Here is a 20831-nt window from a genome sequence, read left to right as displayed (position 1 = left end):
TCTATGCAAATGGATAAATAAAAAAGTTAGGAGCACTTTGAAATCTATGCAGTAGGTGATCCAACGGTGGATTCGCACAAAAAATGGTGAGTCATTCTTTCATGTGAAAGATACATTGTACTTCCTATCCATTATTTAAATCCGGACACTATCATTTATGATACCAAGGGTACCTCAGCGATAATATAATTTTATGTTATCATGCGATTGCCATGTGATAGTACTCATTTAACAAACATAAATAGAACCAATCTAAAATAGTTTGGAAACCTAGAAGAATTTGTTTGAAAATTTTAAAATCGAGAAGGCGTCTCTAAGATTGACCTAAGTTGAGGAGGTATCCTATATTTTTTTATTTCTATTTATAAAAAATAGTTTGGTCCCCAATAAACTTCCTGCCAACCCTCTATAAAATATCTCTCTCTCTATATGGTAAATTAGGAACGTCCTTCATATATTCACTCAATTTAACGCACCAACAAAGGGAACCAAACGAAAACCCATCCAGCTCGTACCAATAATAAACAGAAACTAAATAGGGCCCCCAATCTTTCCTTCATTTCCCCCTTTCTCGAGTTTGCGAGCACCGTCAGCTTCTTGGAGGCACGGATCTGGGTTTTACTTCACCATCGGATGATCTGATAGAGGGGGATTTCGGGCTATGTGAAGCGGGATCGAGAGGGTTCAGAGCATTGTAGCGATGGATCCGCCTTTGCTCGTGTCGCAGGTGCCGCTGCCGGAGATGTGGCAGTTCCCGACGGTCGGAGCGCCACAGTCAGGGCCGAGAGTTGGGCGGATGGTTCCCGAACCGGAGGTCGCCGCCGTCGGGAACCGGGATGTGTCGCTGGATGAGTCCACGGTTACCGAGCAGAGCGGCGGGAGCCGGGGGAGGAGGAAGCGGAGGGATTCGGCTTCCGAGGATGAGTCGTCCAAGCTCGCCTCGACCAGCAGTGGCAATGAGTTGGTAATTATATAATTCTGTTTAGTTCTTGGAGTAATTGAAGTGTTCTTGGATGTTAGGAATTCTATAGAGTCAAATAACTTGAATTGATTCTGTGATCCGTGTGTGGTTTTTAAGAAATCGATGTCCGGAGTGGTTATTTAGGGGATTTTTTGAGTGTAATTTCGGGGCAGAGTATCAAAAGATTGGATTTTTAGAAGGTTATGAGTCGTTTTTTCTTTTCCTTTTTCAAAATTGAACATATTTATGGTATGCTGTGGTTATGGTTGATTGATCTGTGTTGGATAGTGATAGATTGCTTGTTTATTTAATTATTTCCTAGCTGCTGATTAGGACATGTTACCTTTCTTGGTTTTCTTGTTGGATAATGACATCCAGTGATGTGGTACCTTAACTTTAATTTGAATCAGGCTGCACTAGTCTTCTCCCTGTACAAACCAGCAATTTTTTTTTGGTTGACAGCTATGACACTTTTATTCTGTACGTAAATGATTCCTAGGCTTTGGAGGTGCCTTTATTTGAAGACATAATCGTTCATGCTCTTTATTTGGTATTCACTGTTCTTGTGAAGAATCCACTGATATATCATCCTATGGCTAATTTAACCAATCTAATTGGGTTTTCTGTAAAATGGAAAAAAAATGAACATCTCTAATCAATTTGAGATCTGTTTTTTTTTTTTTTTCCTTCATATTTTGTGCTACTCCTTTTTTTTCCGTAAATAGGAAGCAGTAAATGCACTCTATAACTGTCTTATGAATTATACAGCATAAATGTCTTAGCGCTAGCTAGATTATCCGATATGTGTTATCTGTGAATACCTAAAGATATGAAGGTTCGTGTTATGCTATTAAGGTCCTATATAGCATTTATAAGCCAAACTATAGACTGATATTTAAACCCCTAATTGCAGACGGGGGCTACTCATGGAAGTTCTAAATCTCGTGCAAGTAATATGCTTTTAACAAAGTAACTCATCTTGGTAAGCCAACTCAGGGTGAGAGCCTAGACACGACACTTAGTAGAGATGATCCTCTAATTAGAGAAAACCTTTTTTTATATTACTTCTGATGGTCGTATTTCTCAGGCAGCTGCTAAACCACAAAAGGGTTGGGTTTTTTTTAAGTTGGAACTGAGCATTCTTTTAAGGCATCCTCCTCAGACCTTTAAATTATGATTTCATTTGATCAATCATGTCAACTAAGAGAATGAAAAGAAATAATAGCATGCGTCAACAAGGGGCCAAAACCACTCACACTATTAATGAATGATGCCCCAGCGAATGGTTCGCTGCTTGTGTTACAATCTGTTTTGATGTGAAATTGAGCCAATAACTATTCCTACCTTTTGCAGGAGAGGAAATTGTTTGGTGTCACTAGGTCTTAATAATGGAAGCTGCAACATGCACTACAGAGAAGTCATACAACTTCGCTGAAGCTTGTCTTAGTAGACAAGTATTAATATAGCACCGGCATTTCTAGCAAAATCTGACATAAGCTGCGAACCATTTGATAGGTCGTGGTTTTTAAAGCTTTGTTCTGATAATGGGCTCCTTGACAACTCAAATCACTTTCAACCTTGATGTTTTCTCTTTTTCCTCCCCCCTTTTTCCTATTAGGTTTGAAATATGATGGGATCCAGAATGCATAAGGAGAGTGGTTCTTGGGATGTTAAAGTGAAGGAGAGGTTGTAAAAGAGGAGAGTGCATTCTTAAATCGAGAAAAAAGTTAACATACTGGGAATTTGAAACTTCTAAAGCAGTCTAGAAATGTTTAAATGATTTATAATAAAAAGGTTTCTTGTATTTGGAATAGAAAGAGAAATGGAAGTAAGGATGCATGTTGTCTGGCTTGGGCTGGACCAGGCTTTTACCAAGCTTCACCTACTTTTATAGTGATGATCTTATCAGGAATTGCTTCTTCTCGAGCCTGAACATCACTTAGGAAAGTAAGACTGTTAATTAAGTGAACCTTTAGTAACTCGTTTTTGGTTAAATAAGGCTAACTTTTTTAGTAAGTGATCCAAGCTTGAGAATATCTTGGCCTGGTCGGGTTTAACTTGATTAAGCTTGACTTACCAACATATCTAATCAATTCATTGCTGGTGAACCTTTTTTATATCATTCATTTAAAATCAATGTTCATAGCAACTATTGAAGTGTCTATTGATCAATAAGCATTTCAGCATGCATAGATGTTCTAGGAGTGCTAAGGCTCCTACAAACTTTTCTAATTATATGCCTCTGAGCAACCCAAGTTTCAAAGTAATACAAATCTCTGAAACAACAATCTTGCAGTGTACTTGCATGGAAAGGTTTATAAAGATTCTATCAAAGATCTATATATGACGGCTTCCAACTCCCTCAAAGATAGGTGGCCACCTGAATGTCAATTCAAATGCCAAGCTCAATCTTTTAGAAGTATGCCAGGAGTCATAATGTTTTGTCTTTCTTAATTACTGTTTTTGTCGTTCTATAGGTACTACCAAGGTACAAAGGGCTTGTGATGACAATCCCATGCCCGACCTGCAAGTCCAAGCTTTAAAGCAACTAAGATTAGGGATTTGTTCTACCTTCCTAGCTTGTGTACACCCATAGCAAGAGGTAGGGCTCTTTAATCTGATTAATAATGAGGGAAAATGAGACAGAGTTGAGCTGCCTTAGCTTGTTTGTCTACTTATTGGCATTTCACCCACTCTATATATTTGCAAATGCTGGTGTCACATTGCTAAAAGGGAAAATTTAGGCATTCATATATGCCATTCTTCATTTTGTTCTCTTGTAGAAGTAGATGCCATCTCATTCTTTCTTTTCTTCCAATATTCCTCTTCCCATTTAGAATCCAAGTCAAAATACCTGAGTTGGATAAAAGCTCCAACTTGTGCATGAATCATTTAAAATCCGAGTTAAAAAAAAAAAAAATTGTGACCTATCTGATTCAAACTGAAAAGAACCTTGGCCAAACTCAGCGCACATAGGGTTAGGTTGGGTTTCTTTATCAGGTTTGTTGTCTTTTGCCACCGTTAGGTCAAACGAGGATATGGTTCAGTCTATTGAAAGATCAGCCGTTTTATGCACCTGAAACCCATTCTAGACCTTCTATTTAATTGTCTAGTGCTGTTGTTGATCCCTGGATTTAGGAATTTAGTTCCTTTTATTGTTCCTTTCTTTTTCCTTTCTTTTCAGTCCACAGTTCTGAACCTGAGATTTTTCTTGCTTCTCCCATTAGTCATACGCAAATGGAAAACATGCAACTTGCTATGGTGGATTGGCTTATGGTGGGTATATTAAACATTCAACCACCTTGCAGAAAATTCCCACAACATGAAATCCTCTACATTGATGTTCTGGTATATTAAACTAAAACTTTCTCCTTAACCTTCTTTAGAATTTTGATGGGCTCATGGTGTATTGGCTTCAGCTTCTTGTTTCTCCTTGATTGCATTTCATCTTGATGAATCAAAACCATCTTACAGTCTTGAATTTGGACTTCAGTTGTGCTGAACTTTATACTTTTACCATGACATTGTTGTTGCATCTCAAGCTCCAGATGCACTTGCTGATTTTCTGTGGAAACTTTTGAGCTTATACTAGCTCTCCTCTGTGTCATTTGACCTTCACCTATAAGACACTTGTTCTAGTTGACCAAACATTACTTCAAAAGACACCTTTTGAGCTAACATATAAATGACCTTATTATTTTCATGTTGTTGATGATGCCAATATTGTCATAGGTTTTTATTAGCTAGGATAACTACCTCAAAGATGAAGCAGTTTCCTTTCTAAAACCTCTCTTTGCTCATATCTCTGCTAGTGGAAGGTGCTGCTCTGCTTTAACCTGGTATAACTCATCCCCCAGAAGACTAAATTTTTTCCAAACATTTTAAGATAATAGCTTGGATTCTTCCTCTTAGTGATAGTCTTCTTACATGGTATTGAACATGCTAGCTTATTGAATTAGTTAGCCACCATAAATATCTTATCTTGATCATTATTGAACAATGGAAATCTTTGTGAAATATCTTGGAAAGTAATAGTATAGTATCTCATAATGTCTTCTACTATTGATAATGGTATATGTTGCCCAAGATGACAACCCAAGAGGGGGGGTGAATTGAGTTTTCTAAAAATTGTGTTTCCTAATTTTTTACTTTAAATTGAATGTAGCGGAATGATAAGATGTTACTTACTTAAGCTCTAGGTAATTATAAGTAATGCAGTGACAAACTAAGCTAGAGCAATTATACTATGGCTTTAGAACGCAATTGATCCTAAATTAACTTATAGTTGTATGATCAATTTAATCTATGTAAATTGTAAGAATAGAGTGAAAGCTAAGAAAGTTCTAAACAATCTCTTATACTCAATTAGGAAATAAAGCTAGAGATATTACACAGTCAAGTATGTATGTAAGGCATGAAATGCAAGAAATAAGGCATCACAAACACAAAGATATATAGTGGTTCGGTGCACCCCAGCACCTACATCCACTCCCCAAGACCTCTTGGGAATTTCACTATAATCCCTCAGATTACAGTCGGTTGTTTTACAAGCTCACAACCCAACTTGTTGTTTTGCGAGATCACAACGAACTCGGTCGGTTTTCACAGGCTCACCGACTAGAACCAACCGATTGTTTTCACGGGCTCACAATCCAACCCAGTTGGTTTTTCCAAAGGCTCACCAACCACAACCTTACAACGATTGTTTTCCGGGTTCACAGTCAACCCAGTTGGTTTTCCCAAAGGCTCACCAACCACAACCTTACAACGTTGGTTTTTTCCTTTGGCTCACCAACAAACCTTAACCCCTTGATTCAATCCCTTGATTGAATCAAGTTACAAGATATTTAGAGCAAGAGTTTAAATCAAGTACAAGCTTCTCAAATAAGCGAATATAGCAAATATAAACAAGTAAAGTAAAGGGAAGAAGCCCTCAAACAAATTTGTAGATGGAGGAACTCGGCTTCTTCTTTACTGGACCCTCTTCTGATTTTGCACGAAGTAGAGGATCACCGAGGCAGCACACGGATGGAGAGGAAGCTTTGGGATTCACTTGGATGCTCTTCTTCTCTCTATTTTACTTTGAATGGCCCTTTTGTGCTTATGGGAGATTTTCCGTGTAATCTCTTTGAAATCTTTTCCCTAAATGTTCTCTCCCACTTCCATACCCTCTTCCCTAGCTCTCCTCTTGATTTTATAGCTTTAGAGGGAGTGGAAACAAAAATCTAGCCGTTAGAGACAAAAATAGAGCCGTTGGAATCAAGAAAAAACTAGCCGTTATGCCTTCCAGCGTGCTGGAGTCGACTCGGCTGAAGTAGGAGTCGACTCGGCTGAAACAGGAGTCACTTGTGAATAGTAGTCTGTCGGCACTGTAGCTGGGAGTCGGCTCCGCACTGTAGCACTGAAGTTGGAGTCGACTCGAGATCACTGTAGCGCTGAAAATCAACTTTCTGTTTTTTTGTTTGTTCTCAGTCGGAGTCGACTCGTAGAATATCGGAGTCGACTCGAGCACTGTTTCTTGAAACTCTAGAGTGCCAGAGTCGACTCTAAACTTCCTGGAGTCGACTCGAGGACTATTCTTTTGAATCTTTCTTTGAATTTGCTCCTTCAACTTGAATCCTTTGAACTTGAAACTTGGGCCAATGAAGTGAAGCTTTCTTCCAACTTTTTTTGAGAGCTTTTGAGGTCTTCTTGTATTTTTCCAACTTGCTATGTTCCTTGCAAAATAAATTATCTTTCTTCTTGCAATACAAACATTAGTAATTATACTTCAAGGTTTTGTGATCATCAAAATCAATCTTTAACTCAATCTTTGGGTCATCAGTCTCCCCCTTTTTGATGATGACAAAACTTGGAGTATGTGCAATATAAAATATATTGTGTTCTAGAACTAATGCATAGCTAAGTTGCATGAAGTAGAAAACATATATATTTAAAACATACTTCATGATAATGCTTTAGATTTAATCAGCTTAACACAATCAACATATTTCAATTTAAGCTGATTTGTATTGAATTCAAAACATAAAGCATTATGAGCATATAATCAGATATTTCTCCCCCTTTTTGACAACATCAAAAAGGTTGTAATATAATGAAACATTAAGCACAAAGATAAGAATACTCAAATATGTCTTTTTCTTTTTATACTCTGATTTGCATGTCAAATTATTGCAAGAATATGAATCATATAACTCAAGGCAATAATGTTAGAAAAAGATTAATGAGCATAGATCAGAGCCAATTATAATGAGAACACATCGAATGTGGTTCCAAAGATAGTTTTCAAATCAAGTGTAGGTGGAAACTTTCTTAAGTTAATTCAAGAAGTACCACAAATAATATTCAAGGAAAGCACGAATGGAAATCTGACCTCTCTTCAATAATAAGTATGAAAGCTTGTTCATTTAAGATCTTTTGCCCAATATATTAAGTATGATTGCAAAGTTCTTTTATGGTGTAAAAATATTGTGGCATAAATACCAAAATATGAATTCATGCAATTTATGATATATCTTAGAGTATACATAAAGTTCAAAGCTTTGAAGGTTCTTTTAAAGCTCTTTTAAAGACTTTATTCTTTTATTCCTTAAAAAATAAGCACAATTTGATACATAAAAATATGAATTGGCACAAAATTGAAGTTCTAAAGAGCAAGCCAATTAGGACTCATTAGTGAATTCCAAAATAGATTTTCTGAGAGATACTCAAGAAAATTCAACACATTATTCTCTCCCTTTTTCATTAAGTTAGAGGCTCTTAAGATCTGTTTGACTTGCAATTTGGTTCATGATTTATGCATAAGATATATTAACCAAATAACAAGCCTCAAGGTGTATCATAAAGATTTTCAGATTTAAATTTCAGATGATACATATTGGAGAGTAGGATCACTTTTCATTTAGTATTCTGTCTCTCTCCTTTAGTTATAGATTTATGCGATTAAGTTCCATAAGATCTCTCCTTCTGAAATTTTCTTTCTCCTCCTTAATTGATCGTTCCATTTAAGAGTTTAGAATTTGAAGATAATGTTCAATAAAATTGTCAATCTCAAAAATATATTTTCTATAAGTTTCAGCTTATTTTCATAAGACTCAAGATTTGAGATAAGACAGCCTTTATAGAACTCATCTCAAGGTATAAACTTATTATATAATTAAAGCAAGTCTTGCTATATAAGGAGGTTCATCAAAATCAATCCATAAAAATCAAGGTATGCATCAAATTAAAGTAACTTTAGGATAAGATACTGAATATCTAAAGCCCCCCCTCAAAAGATGCATTCCTCTTTAATCATTCTTTTCTTTTGTTGAATTTCAGATTTTAATGACAAGCGTGAATAAAACTGAAATTCTATGATATCGAGAATGTAGAGTAATCTAGAACTATTCAAAATTTATAGCAATCACTCTTTTTAATCTTTCAAGAACCAGTTATGCTTCCTCTTAATCTTTGAGAAAATGTACTGAAATATTAATCAGAAAATGATTCATTTGAAGCTCAAATTCTTTCAAAAGCACTTACATTTTCTTTCTTTTAAGAGTCATTTAAGTGAGCTGAAATATTTCTAGACTTAAGATCATTCACTCTTTTAATAATATATATATATATATATAGTTATAGATCTCAATTTCTTAATCATAGTTTTTCAGCAATGTACATATGAAGCCCAATAAATTTTTAATATCAAAATGAAATCATATATTTAAAAAAAATATTTGTTTGCAATCAAGATCATCGAAAGACACATCATTTGGACCAATATTAGTACACTTTAAAGATTAGAAATGATATGTTTCAGATGCGTATCGGGGCAAGCAATCAAGGCATTATATTGGGTACACTTTATAATGATATATTTCAGATCTTTAGTACACTTTAAAGATCATCGAATTATTCTATTTTTCTTAAGTTAAGATTTTATTTAGAAATCATATTGAGTTTAAGCTTTTATACAAAATCAAATTCTGAATTTCATAAAGATTTTCAATAGAGGCTTTCAAAGTCATAATTTGAGATATGTATCTTTCACATTGTAGCTCATCTTAAATTATTACGATTGAAAACACATATTTCAAACATATAAGAGCATATTCAGAATATTTGTATTTATGTTGAGTTTTGGTATGAATTAGAACATTATATACCAAAGTTAAGCAAGTTGAAGGATAAAACAAACTCAATTCATTTTGCCTAAATAGAGATATCCTTCTCTTCTTCTTTTTACAAATTTATTCACCTTTCAGATTTTAACAATGATTGTGAACGACAAATCTGAAATTTCTTTTCAATAATATCAAAAAAAAAATTTATGTAGTATTCCGAACATTCAATCAAATTATCCAAGCATGAAGCATTACAAAATATTGAGAACCCATAATTCAAGACATCATGCCACATGCAAAATATATTATGTGTTAAGTCATGCATTAAAATAATAAGAACAAGCATGTCAAGGATCAAAATCAATTCTTTTCAAATAAACTCTCCCTATTTAAATATAATCTTGCATTGATTTCATCCTTAAATTGTGTTTTCAAGTGATTTAAAAAAAATGACTTGATTCTTCTTATATACTTTCATTAACTTTGTCTTTCATTTTTACTTTCTTATGCTCTATACTCTATTTGCTCCCTATCCGGTGGAGTTGGGAAGGGGCACGAGGTACTACCACTAGCCTCCCTCTTGTGCCGTCCCTAATATGCCCTACACCGAATAGTTGGGTCAAATAGTGCCGGGTACTACCACTAGCCTCCCCATTGGCACCATCCCTATGATGAGCAATATAGAAAGGTTAAAATGTTCACTTCAAACTCTCCCTGTTTAAGTGTAATTAATTATGGATTTTATTCCTTCCAAATGTGCCGAATATATTATGCTTGTTTTGCTTTTCCTTAAGATTGGAGTACTTGCCTTTGCTTAGATTTTTCATCTCTTGAATAATATCCATTTTCTTTTCTTTATCTCTCTCTCTTTTTGTTATTCTCAAGTAATTTACATGAAAGAGCAGAATAAAGAAATAATCTTATGTATCATATAGATGTATATCATGCAAACAACATTTTCATTGTGCTCAAGGATTCATAACTTCTCACAAGTTATTTTAAATAAAAATTTTATGCATATACTTGTGTATTTCATGGTTATGATATAGGCAAAGAAATATTTTAGTTTGAGCAAACCATGAAACAATTTCTAAAAGCATAAGTCAATTAATGCATATATAGACATGATATCTAGACATAAATATTTAAAGATTTTAATCATGCCACAATAAGATTTAAGTTATTGACTTTGCTTAGCTAATTTATGAGAGAGGTCTCTAAAATTACCGATTCATTCTGCATTCTTCAAGTCAGATACCTACTAGATTTCTTATGTATGAACTTTTGGCTGAAGAAGGTCCTCTCTCTTGTTTGCAGGTGAATGTTTATTGTATCTTACATGGAGATATCCTTCAAGTTGAAATCTCTCATTTTCTTGCTCAAGGATCCTGCATTATTAACAAAATTCTTTTCTTTCTTGAAGGAAAGTCATTAGTTTCTTCAAGATACAAAACATTCATATAGCATATTTCTTAACTAGGTGACTCAATCGTAAGATATGACAACAATTGTATGTTGAGTCATTTTACTCAAGAGATTGTCAAATATAAGCAAACACATGTCACTTGAACTTAAGAGATAGTTTCATTAACCAAGAAGGTTCAAAGACAAGCATGTGAAGCAATAGGAAGATTTATCAAGGTCAAATCAATTTTTTATTTTCAGAATCAATTGAGCTTAGATTCTATTTGCTTAAGATAATTATTAATAAGACATGTTAGCTAAGTTTTAATCAACTTTATCTTAAACAGTTGTTTCTATCAAAATTCTGATTATGATTTATTTGTTATCAATAAAATATGATTCATTAAAGTTAGATTGAAGTCTTGCACAAGGTCACATAATGAGCATACAATCTGGTCTACTAGCTGCATGATAAAATAATTATTCTATTATGCTTCAATACAGCTTTAAAACAATAGATCTACTTTGTTCATCCTTTTCAAATTCTACAAGATGGGGTCATAGACATACCTTCTTCATGCCAATCTTCTATAAGAGTTTTCTTGTGGACTAACTTTGGTCAATGAAGATCCCCTTTCTTGTTTGTCTTAATTTGGAGTTTGAGAGAAGATGTTAATTCATTTATCATACATATTTCAAACTCACCTTACATGAGCTAAGTAAAATCTTCATATAACTCTTCATTAGTAGAACCAAAAATGATGTCATCAATGCATACTTTGAGCAAATAAGATATCACAAATTCTTCTTTTTGATGTATAGATTTATCACTATTACTTTCTATCAAAAAGGTTACTTAAGCTTTTATATCATGCTTTTGATGCTTGTTCCAAATTATATATTGCTTTAACATATTTGTAATGAGTGTTTTCAAATATGGTGGTTATTTAACATAGATCTCCTTTTTAATGAAATAACCACATAGGAGTGCATTCTACACATTCATTTGACAGAATATAAAGCTCATGAAGCAAGCAAATGATAATGGTGATCTTTACTTCTAATCATGCAAGGATTTCATCAAGATCTAATTCATCTTTTCTTGATTGAATCTTTTAGTAGTCACCAATTTTTCTTCATTAAGTGCATTTCTGAAAACTCAATTTGGTTCTAATTATTAACAAGTTTTCCGATTTTATCGGCAAGATTTCAAATTCTCTCTCTTTTAAAAAATGATTTAGTTTAACTTGACCAATTATAATCTTGCTCATTCTTCTTAAGGTGTTTTAGTTTTAGATTGTTATATGCAAGCAAAAAGATTAACATATACACATATAATCTGATTTTAGTGACTTGATGAAAGATCATTAGTCTCATAAAGAATAAAATGAATTGATATTTCTACAACTAGGATCTTTTCATTGAATATTCTATATGCATTGCTTGATGAATGATATCCAAAGATAGAAGTATCTTTATCAGATTTGGCATTATTTTCAAAAGAACATATCAAGCATAACGTGTATGACTGAAAAATATGAAAGATATGCAATGGTTCATTTTCCATTTTTCAGAAGATCAAAAGGAGTTTTCATCAAAAAATAGATCTAATAGAAATCATATGTATGACAAGCAGTGATGATAGCTTTTAAAAATTATTTAAGTAGATGACTATCATACACAATTGTCTTTTTCATTTCTTCAAGAATTCTATTAACCCTATTTTACTTAAGGTGTCCTTGGTGCTGAAATAATTAATTTCTGTATAAACTTTATCAGGATTTTGGTTTTCAACACTGTGCCATGATACCTTCACAGTTTGGAAACCTTTATCATTTGAAACACTTTTACAAGATTTAGCAAATACAGAAAATATTTCAATTTTATTTGCCAAGAACAAATCCAATGTAAGCTTTTGAAAACTTAGTGATGGAAACAACATCTTTAGATTTAGAAATTGATTCTTGTTTGTTTCCTTAGTTAACATGCATAGCAAACTTTGACCTTTCAGAAGATAATCTAAGTAAGGCAATGGCAAGGTCTTTTGAGATTAAGTACATACTAGCATGAGTTGATTTTATATGCCAAAGATGGTTTCTTTAATCTTGGTATTCATAGTGCATATATTCAAAAGCATACCAAGTACACATTATCATATCTATGATCAATAAACAATAATGCCATAGATAAAAACTCTCAATCAAGCATATAGAGAATTCATAGAGTTATTCTTAATAAATTGATTAATCATTTAGCAACTTATCCAATAGTGAGTAAAGCATACTATAAAATGAAGTGATTTGATTATATTTCTAAAAGTATTTTTTATATCACAAAATTGATCAATACTTGCAATTCAAATTTTAATTAAATACTAAAGCAAAAATAATGATGAGATGCAAGGATTACTGATTGCATTATTATTATTTTTTTATTTAAAATTACTTTTCATAAGTATATTTTAAGTTTCATTTTTGACGTGTGTCTAGAGCACCCATTTGTATGAAAGTTCTATTTGTTCCATGGGTATCTTGGCACACCTATGTCTACATCCTCATATTTTCATTTTGGGTACCCAAGATTGCTTGGGTCCTTGAGAGTTAGGACATATGGTTCCTTTTGGAACCCAAATCTGTTTAATAGTAATAACTTTACCATTTGATTTAATTATGTTAGAGCGATGGAAAAAGTTGTTATGCCCATTCTTTTCATGTTTGAAATAAGTTATCTTATTTAATGGTTTGCTTGATGCATTGATAACCTTTTTCTCTAGAGATTTATTGTTAAGTAAAGGAGTCAAGCCAAGTTTTGATTTATCATAAGCAACATATTGGCTTTCAAACATCAATTTTAATCGTTCTGAACTTACAGTGAATTTGTTAATAAGAGATTTTGATTGGTTAATTTCTTCACTTAAGTTTTGATTTTCTTTAATTAAATTCTGATTTTTCTGAATCAATTGTTCTAAATTTAACCTTAAGCTTTCATTTTCAGAATTTAGTTTGTCATATATTTCAGCAATAGAATTTCTTTCTTTTAAAATTTTCAGATTTAGTTTCTTAAGATTTTTATTCTTTATAGCTAATTTTCTACATTCACCATACAAATCATGAAAAGCATTTAATAATTCATCATAAGGGAATTCTTCTTGAGAATCATTTGATGTAAAAGTAGATTCAGATTTTACCTTATCTTCTTGTGCCATAAAGCACAAGTTAGTTTCCTTTTGTAGTTTTTTGGAGCTGAACTGCCTCGGAGTCGACTCGGATCGTTTTGGAGTCGACTCGGCTGACTTGGGAGTCGACTCTAGAGCGCTTGGAGTCGACTCGGCTCTCAGAGTCCCCGAAGTTGGTTCTTTGCCTTTTAGTCTTGCTTTCTTCTGAGAGTCGACTCGGACGTAACTAGGAGTCGACTCGCCAAACTTCGGAGTCGACTCGTAACCTTCTGGAGTCGACTCGGTTGTAGGGTCTGAAATACATCGTTCTGTCTTTCTTCTGTTACCCTTAGGAGTCGACTCGGAAACGTCGGGAGTCGACTCGGCAACCATCGGAGTCGACTCGAATCTTTCTGGAGTCGACTCGCTGACAGGGTCTGAAAATATGAGTCTCTGCCTTTCAGACTGTTTTCCTCTAGGAGTCGACTCGGACAAACTGGGAGTCGACTCGGCTGATAAGGGAGATTCTGCAGTCTCACTGTTAGTATGTAATTGATGCACATGTGAGCTAATCTGAGATTTATCATAAATATTTTTTAAAGTATCCCAGATTTTTTTAGCAGATAAGCATGCAGAAATCTTATTAAATATAGTTTCATGGATAGCACAATATAGTATGTTCATAGCATTATCATTCAATTGTGCTAAGTCTTTTTCATTAACAGTTTGAGAGAGTGTGTGAAGGTCATTTATTATGATATTCCATAAATAATAGTTTTGTGATTGAATAAAAATGCGCATGCGTGCTTTCCAATATGTGTAGTCTATGCCATTAAATAGTGGAGGTCTATCAATTAATTGTCCCTCTTCTAGAAAACTATCTATTTGAGTTGTCATGATCTTTGGCTCTGGATCGTGAGATCAACAATTAACTTTAGAGCACCTGCTCTGATACCACTTGTTGCCCAAGATGACAACCCAAGAGGGGGGGTGAATTGGGTTTTCTAAAAATTGTGTTTCCTAATTTTTTACTTTAAATTGAATGTAGCGGAATGATAAGATGTTACTTACTTAAGCTCTAGGTAATTATAAGTAATGCAGTGACAAACTAAGCTAGAGCAATTATACTATGGCTTTAGAACGCAATTGATCCTAAATTAACTTATAGTTGTATGATCAATTTAATCTATGTAAATTGTAATAATAGAGTGAAAGCTAAGAAAGTTCTAAACAATCTCTTATACTCAATTAGGAAATAAAGCTAGAGATATTACACAGTCAAGTATGTATGTAAGGCATGAAATGCAAGAAATAAGGCATCACAAACACAAAGATATATAGTGGTTCGGTGCACCCCAGCACCTACATCCACTCCCCAAGACCTCTTGGGAATTTCACTATAATCCCTCAGATTACAGTCGGTTGTTTTACAAGCTCACAACCCAACTTGTTGTTTTGCGAGATCACAACGAACTCGGTCGGTTTTCACAGGCTCACCGACTAGAACCAACCGATTGTTTTCACGGGCTCACAATCCAACCCAGTTGGTTTTCCCAAAGGCTCACCAACCACAACCTTACAACGATTGTTTTCCGGGTTCACAGTCAACCCAGTTGGTTTTTCCAAAGGCTCACCAACCACAACCTTACAACGTTGGTTTTTCCCTTTGGCTCACCAACAAACCTTAACCCCTTGATTCAATCCCTTGATTGAATCAAGTTACAAGATATTTAGAGCAAGAGTTTAAATCAAGTACAAGCTTCTCAAATAAGCGAATATAGCAAATATAAACAAGTAAAGTAAAGGGAAGAAGCCCTCAAACAAATTTGTAGATGGAGGAACTCGGCTTCTTCTTTACTGGACCCTCTTCTGATTTTGCACGAAGTAGAGGATCACCGAGGCAGCACACGGATGGAGAGGAAGCTTTGGGATTCACTTGGATGCTCTTCTTCTCTCTATTTTACTTTGAATGGCCCTTTTGTGCTTATGGGAGATTTTCCGTGTAATCTCTTTGAAATCTTTTCCCTAAATGTTCTCTCCCACTTCCATACCCTCTTTCCTAGCTCTCCTCTTGATTTTATAGCTTTAGAGGGAATGGAAACAAAAATCTAGCCGTTAGAGACAAAAATAGAGCCGTTGGAATCAAGAAAAAACTAGCCGTTATGCCTCCCAGCGTGCTGGAGTCGACTCGGCTGAAGTAGGAGTCGACTCGGCTGAAACAGGAGTCACTTGTGAATAGTAGTCTGTCGGCACTGTAGCTGGGAGTCGGCTCCGCACTGTAGCACTGAAGTTGGAGTCGACTCGAGATCACTGTAGCGCTGAAAATCAACTTTCTGTTTTTTTGTTTGTTCTCAGTCGGAGTCGACTCGTAGAGTATCGGAGTCGACTCGAGCACTGTTTCTTGAAACTCTAGAGTGCCAGAGTCGACTCTAAACTTCCCGGAGTCGACTTGAGGACTATTCTTTTGAATCTTTCTTTGAATTTGCTCCTTCAACTTGAATCCTTTGAACTTGAAACTTGGGCCAATGAAGTGAAGCTTTCTTCCAACTTTTTTTGAGAGCTTTTGAGGCCTTCTTGTATTTTTCCAACTTGCTATGTTCCTTGCAAAATAAATTATCTTTCTTCGTGCAACACAAACATTAGTAATTATACTTCAAGGTTTTGTGATCATCAAAATCAATCTTTAACTCAATCTTTGGGTCATCAGTATATATAGACCTATCTTCTTGTTGGAAGGGCTTTGATATGCTACACAACGACAAACAAAAGTTGCTCTACATATTCACCTTGTGCTATGCTTGCTTAGATTAAGGAGTGCCTTTTTGATTTCTGCCACAATTTCTCAACATCTCTACATTAATTTCTCTGGTGCGAACATTCTCCTGAACTTATTATTATGTTCATGAATGCTTTTGATAGGAATAATGGTAGAGAAGGACTTATTTATGGATGCAAATGCTCATTCTTATTTTGTTTCTGGGCTTCTGATAGGCACAGTTAATTACATATTATGCTAGTTACAAGTTCTACATTACTGATCAGTAATCCAGATGTTAGTGTCTTTTGATATACAAGCAATACATATGAGCTAGTTAAGCTTAAGCCATACTCCTCGTCAGTATCAATGGGCCAAGATTTTGATATAAATGTCCTCAATTATGAGAATTAAGTAACATGCAATAAATGATTGTGATTCATTTCTTGCATCATGACTGGTAGAGTTGGTCATGGTCAGGTCTGTATCAGGTCCAAAAAACCTTCAACTGAATGCAACCTGATTATAATCAGGTAAGAACAAATGAACTTGAACACTACCTGATTATGGAAATCATCTACCCTTGAGTCTGATTATTTGGGCAGGTTTGAGCAGCTTGGTGGGTATGTATGGGCTAGAAAATTCAGATTTTAGTCACGTGGAGAAACCCTCAACCTAAGCCTGACCTAAATATGGTCAAGTCCAAAAAATAGACCTGAAGTCAAGCTGATGAATAAATATCTCTACCTGAGACCCATTATTGCGAGCAGTTTTATGGCATGGGTCAGATTGATAATCTATGTTTGGTCTAGTTTTCAATGACAAGCCAAATAACTTATCCTCATATGTGCCTTTGGAAACCTTGTTACTAAGTGAAACAATTATTGTATGATGTTTTCATGATTGGTTGCATTAACGAACTTAATATGTACTGTATCTAAACAATAGTAGACCACGAATCTAGCCAGGTTTATCCATCTAATATATAGACTTTTCTCATCCCAATGCCTCCTAAATTTGTCATTTAAATTCTCACTTGTTGTTTGGGCTCCTTCAATTATTTATTCTTAGCGATTTGAGGACTATGCTATACATTTGGAATACTTGGAGACTACAGCTATTAGGAAAATGAGCATTAAAAGATGTGTTACCTAGGGCTGAGTATATTTTTGGGATAATGGGTGATTTGGGTTGAGTTGTAAGTTTGGTCATCTCAGTCTTTTTGATGTTAATTTGATTGTTTTTCTGGTTCAGACTGATTCTGAAGTTAAATGTCTCAAGGTCATCAAATCTACTAATGAAAGTAGCAATTTAAAAATGGAGGCTGAGGCAAGTTCAGGTACATGCAACAAGACCATGGATCAAAATCCTCCACCCACTGAGTCCGCCAAACAAGATTACATCCATGTGAGAGCAAGAAGGGGTCAAGCAACTGACAGCCACAGCCTCGCTGAGAGAGTAAGCATGTGTCTAATAGTTATAAGCTTATAAACTTTTGTTTCTTTTCTTTTTGCTCAAGTTCTACGTTTTGACTAGCATACCTATTCAAAGACATTTTAATCTCCTCTTAAAAGGGATTATGGAAATAGCATTGAGATGATACAACTCACACACCATTCATTTTTATTTGTTCATGCATATTTTGTCAAACATTGGACTCATGATGAAAAACATAGGATCTTGGGTGTTAGGTGCCATGAAATCACAACAGGCTGTTTTACTGATTGAGATCTGTTGATTGTCACAGGCAAGGAGAGAAAAAATAAGCGAAAGAATGAAGATTCTCCAAGATCTAGTCCCTGGATGTAATAAGGTGCTTATTAATGCCACAATTCCATATTATGCTGCTCAAGTATATATGTTGCTGGGTATTATATGTGATTATTTTGCCGAAGTTCTTCCTGATTACAACATATATATGACTTAGTTTTCTCTCTGTGTTAGAGTTAGCTTTTGCTAATATAAACTTGTGCTTATGAATTGCTCCTGCTAGCAGGTAATTGGTAAAGCATCAGTCCTTGATGAGATAATTAATTACATCCAGGCATTACAGCGTCAGGTTGAGGTACGCATTTCTCGGGCATTTGACATTCTTGAGTCCTGTACACTTTCCACTATTTTTAAAGTAGTTACAATAATACTGGATTTCGCAGTTCCTATCAATGAAGCTAGAAGCCATTAATTCCCGCATCAATGCTGGCATTGAAGGGTTCCCCCTTAAAGATGTAAGTTGATGTAAATGCATATCAAGCAAATTCATTTACTGTCTATATATGTGACAAGAATATATCTTTCTGGCTGTTTAATTATCATATTACGAAAATTGTTGGGCTGTAGAAATTGCCTCAACAATTACCTATGCTTTCATCAGGCAAATATCTAACAGCACTTTTCACTTTTTCTTGGTTATGTTATTAAGGCCTTAGTATTGGTACTTTGATTTATCACTAACAATATCAAGTCTCAAGTATTTTCTTTAAGAAATGGATCTGAATAAATATGCTTGTTTTGATTCCATACCTTGCTGGTCATAAACGATGGAGCCTTTCTCTTTGAATAATCTGGGTACAGTCTTGTAGGACTGTGACTCTTTAGCTAAGGGTGTACACGAGATTTGAGTCAGATGGATCTCTGTAACAGGCCTGCATCATGGCTGGTTATCCAATTCATACACTTGGCTGCATTAACTTTAGTCTGGGTTATGCACTTAGTCCACATCCTGCAATATTTTTGCATGGGACATGGACAGGGCATGGTGGTGTGCATGCAAGTTTCTAGTGTACGAAGATTGTGTTTCAGAGCCCATGTCTACCATACCAGTGCCCAGAATTTTTATATTTCAAATTTAGGGGCAAAATTACTGACATATCACCGAACCATTACATATAACAAAATTCATGTCATGTTGTCCATTTAGCTTAAACGCATATGAAATCCATTTTGATATACAATATTTTTTTGGGGTTGAATCATGAGATTAGGCTGACACGTTGCTTTTATTTACCAGTTTGGTGCTCAAACATATGATACAACTTCTAGCTTGGCATTCAACACGCAGCCAGCAAGGGAGTATGGGCAGGGTTCAGTGACAGAATGGCTTCATATGCAGGTTGGTGGTGCGTTTGAAAGAGTGACATAATTGTAGCAAATCCTCTTTTATGGGAAATAAGAGCAGATTACCAGGATGAATCCTGTCTGTTATTGTAGGATATTTATTTTCAGATCAACTAAGTTACCAAGTATGTTCCAAATGTGATTTTATTTCCAGTTTGGAGCTGGTCTGTTGATAGGGTCATGAACAGAAAAAAGTTGGGGTAGTCTCCATTTTCTAGCATCGAAGGAAGATTAAGTTACTTCCTTTCATGTGCTCTATGGACATAGAATTTCTGTGTTTCAGTGTATCGGGAACATATCTGACTAGAACTGTGCTACTATACTTTGTGACATGGCTAAGGAATTATTGTTGTCCTCAAATTTCTTTAGATAAATCTGCATTAGTGTGATATGCTAGCAAGATTCAATACCAATACCTTAAGGTAAATTGCTGCCTTAATCTTCATGCTTTTGCCCCTGTGATTTTGCATGACATTTTCAATGTCTGAGATGATAACTAATTGTTTGCATTTTAAGCAGCTCTGAGAACAAGGCATATTGCATGGCCACACATTTTATTGGAACAGCTAGTCTCACTGATTTATTTGTTTAGGCAATATCTTCCATTAGTTTGATAACAGGATCTTTCAGTATTCTCTATTTGTTGATCAGCAGTTTTAGGTTATTAAATGTTATTCATTTTGGCTTTCATATGTTTAGGAAATGTTATTTACTGTGCTTGAAAATATCTACCATAACTATCAAGACTTCTTCCATTTAGATGTGTAGGCATTTCACATCTATCCGTCTATTCCTATCAAGAGATATTTCCATTGAGATCCTCTCCTCACCTCTATGCACAAATCTGAGCTTCCTTACCTTCCCCAGGCCTCAGCACATGATAAAACACCAACTGAAGTAACTAGCCATTTCAATGTTATGCTGGCTCATCCGTTACTACTAAAGAAAAAAAAAGTTTCTTATTGTAGAACTACTGCTTGTCTCTTCTCAGAAAACCACTGTTCTTAGTTACTGCAAGGTGGTTAAATTTGTTGGGTAAACTGAATAAATCATTTCTTGCCACTGGTTCCACTCAATGCTGAGGGTGAAGTGCTATTCAGAACTATAACATTTTTTTGCCTATTGAAGAAGCTGCAAATGATTGTTTGGTCTACCTTTCCTGCTATACCTTCCCCAGTCGAAACTCATCTTGGAGGTCATCTCTACAAAACGGAATTCTGCTTCTTGCATGGGATTGTTTGTTCTCAACATTCTTTAGTGTTCGTGGAAAGAAAAGAAACAAGTGAATTCATCTTGAAGCGTTTGCCCCAACTTGGTAATTCAGCAAGCACTATTTCT

General features: G+C 34.9%; 1 protein-coding gene across 2 annotated transcripts; it reads left to right on the top strand.

Moving 5' to 3' along the window:
- Positions 1-264: 264 nt before the first annotated feature.
- LOC103720673 (transcription factor BHLH089-like) lies at positions 265-19853 on the top strand. Of its 2 annotated transcripts, none has more exons than XM_008810498.5 (6): positions 265-964; positions 17634-17837; positions 18127-18192; positions 18376-18444; positions 18533-18604; positions 19387-19853. In XM_008810498.5, the coding sequence occupies exons 1-6, from the start codon at positions 701-703 to the stop codon at positions 19516-19518; spliced, it is 807 nt and encodes a 268-aa protein (XP_008808720.3). In that variant the 5' UTR covers positions 265-700; the 3' UTR covers positions 19519-19853. The 2 variants fall into 2 exon arrangements, with proteins under 2 accessions (XP_008808720.3, XP_008808721.3); XM_008810499.5 differs by having other exon boundaries at positions 548-964; positions 17661-17837.
- The last annotated feature ends 978 nt before the right edge of the window (positions 19854-20831 follow it).

This window comes from Phoenix dactylifera, chromosome 1 (genome assembly GCF_051530095.1).
Source record: "Phoenix dactylifera cultivar Ajwa chromosome 1, Ajwa_hap1_PhDact_Kaust_v1.1, whole genome shotgun sequence".
In the NCBI taxonomy this organism is placed as follows: Eukaryota; Viridiplantae; Streptophyta; class Magnoliopsida; order Arecales; family Arecaceae; genus Phoenix; species Phoenix dactylifera.
The sequence above is the reverse complement of the archived record's forward strand: the minus strand, read 5'-3'. Positions and strand labels throughout refer to the sequence as shown.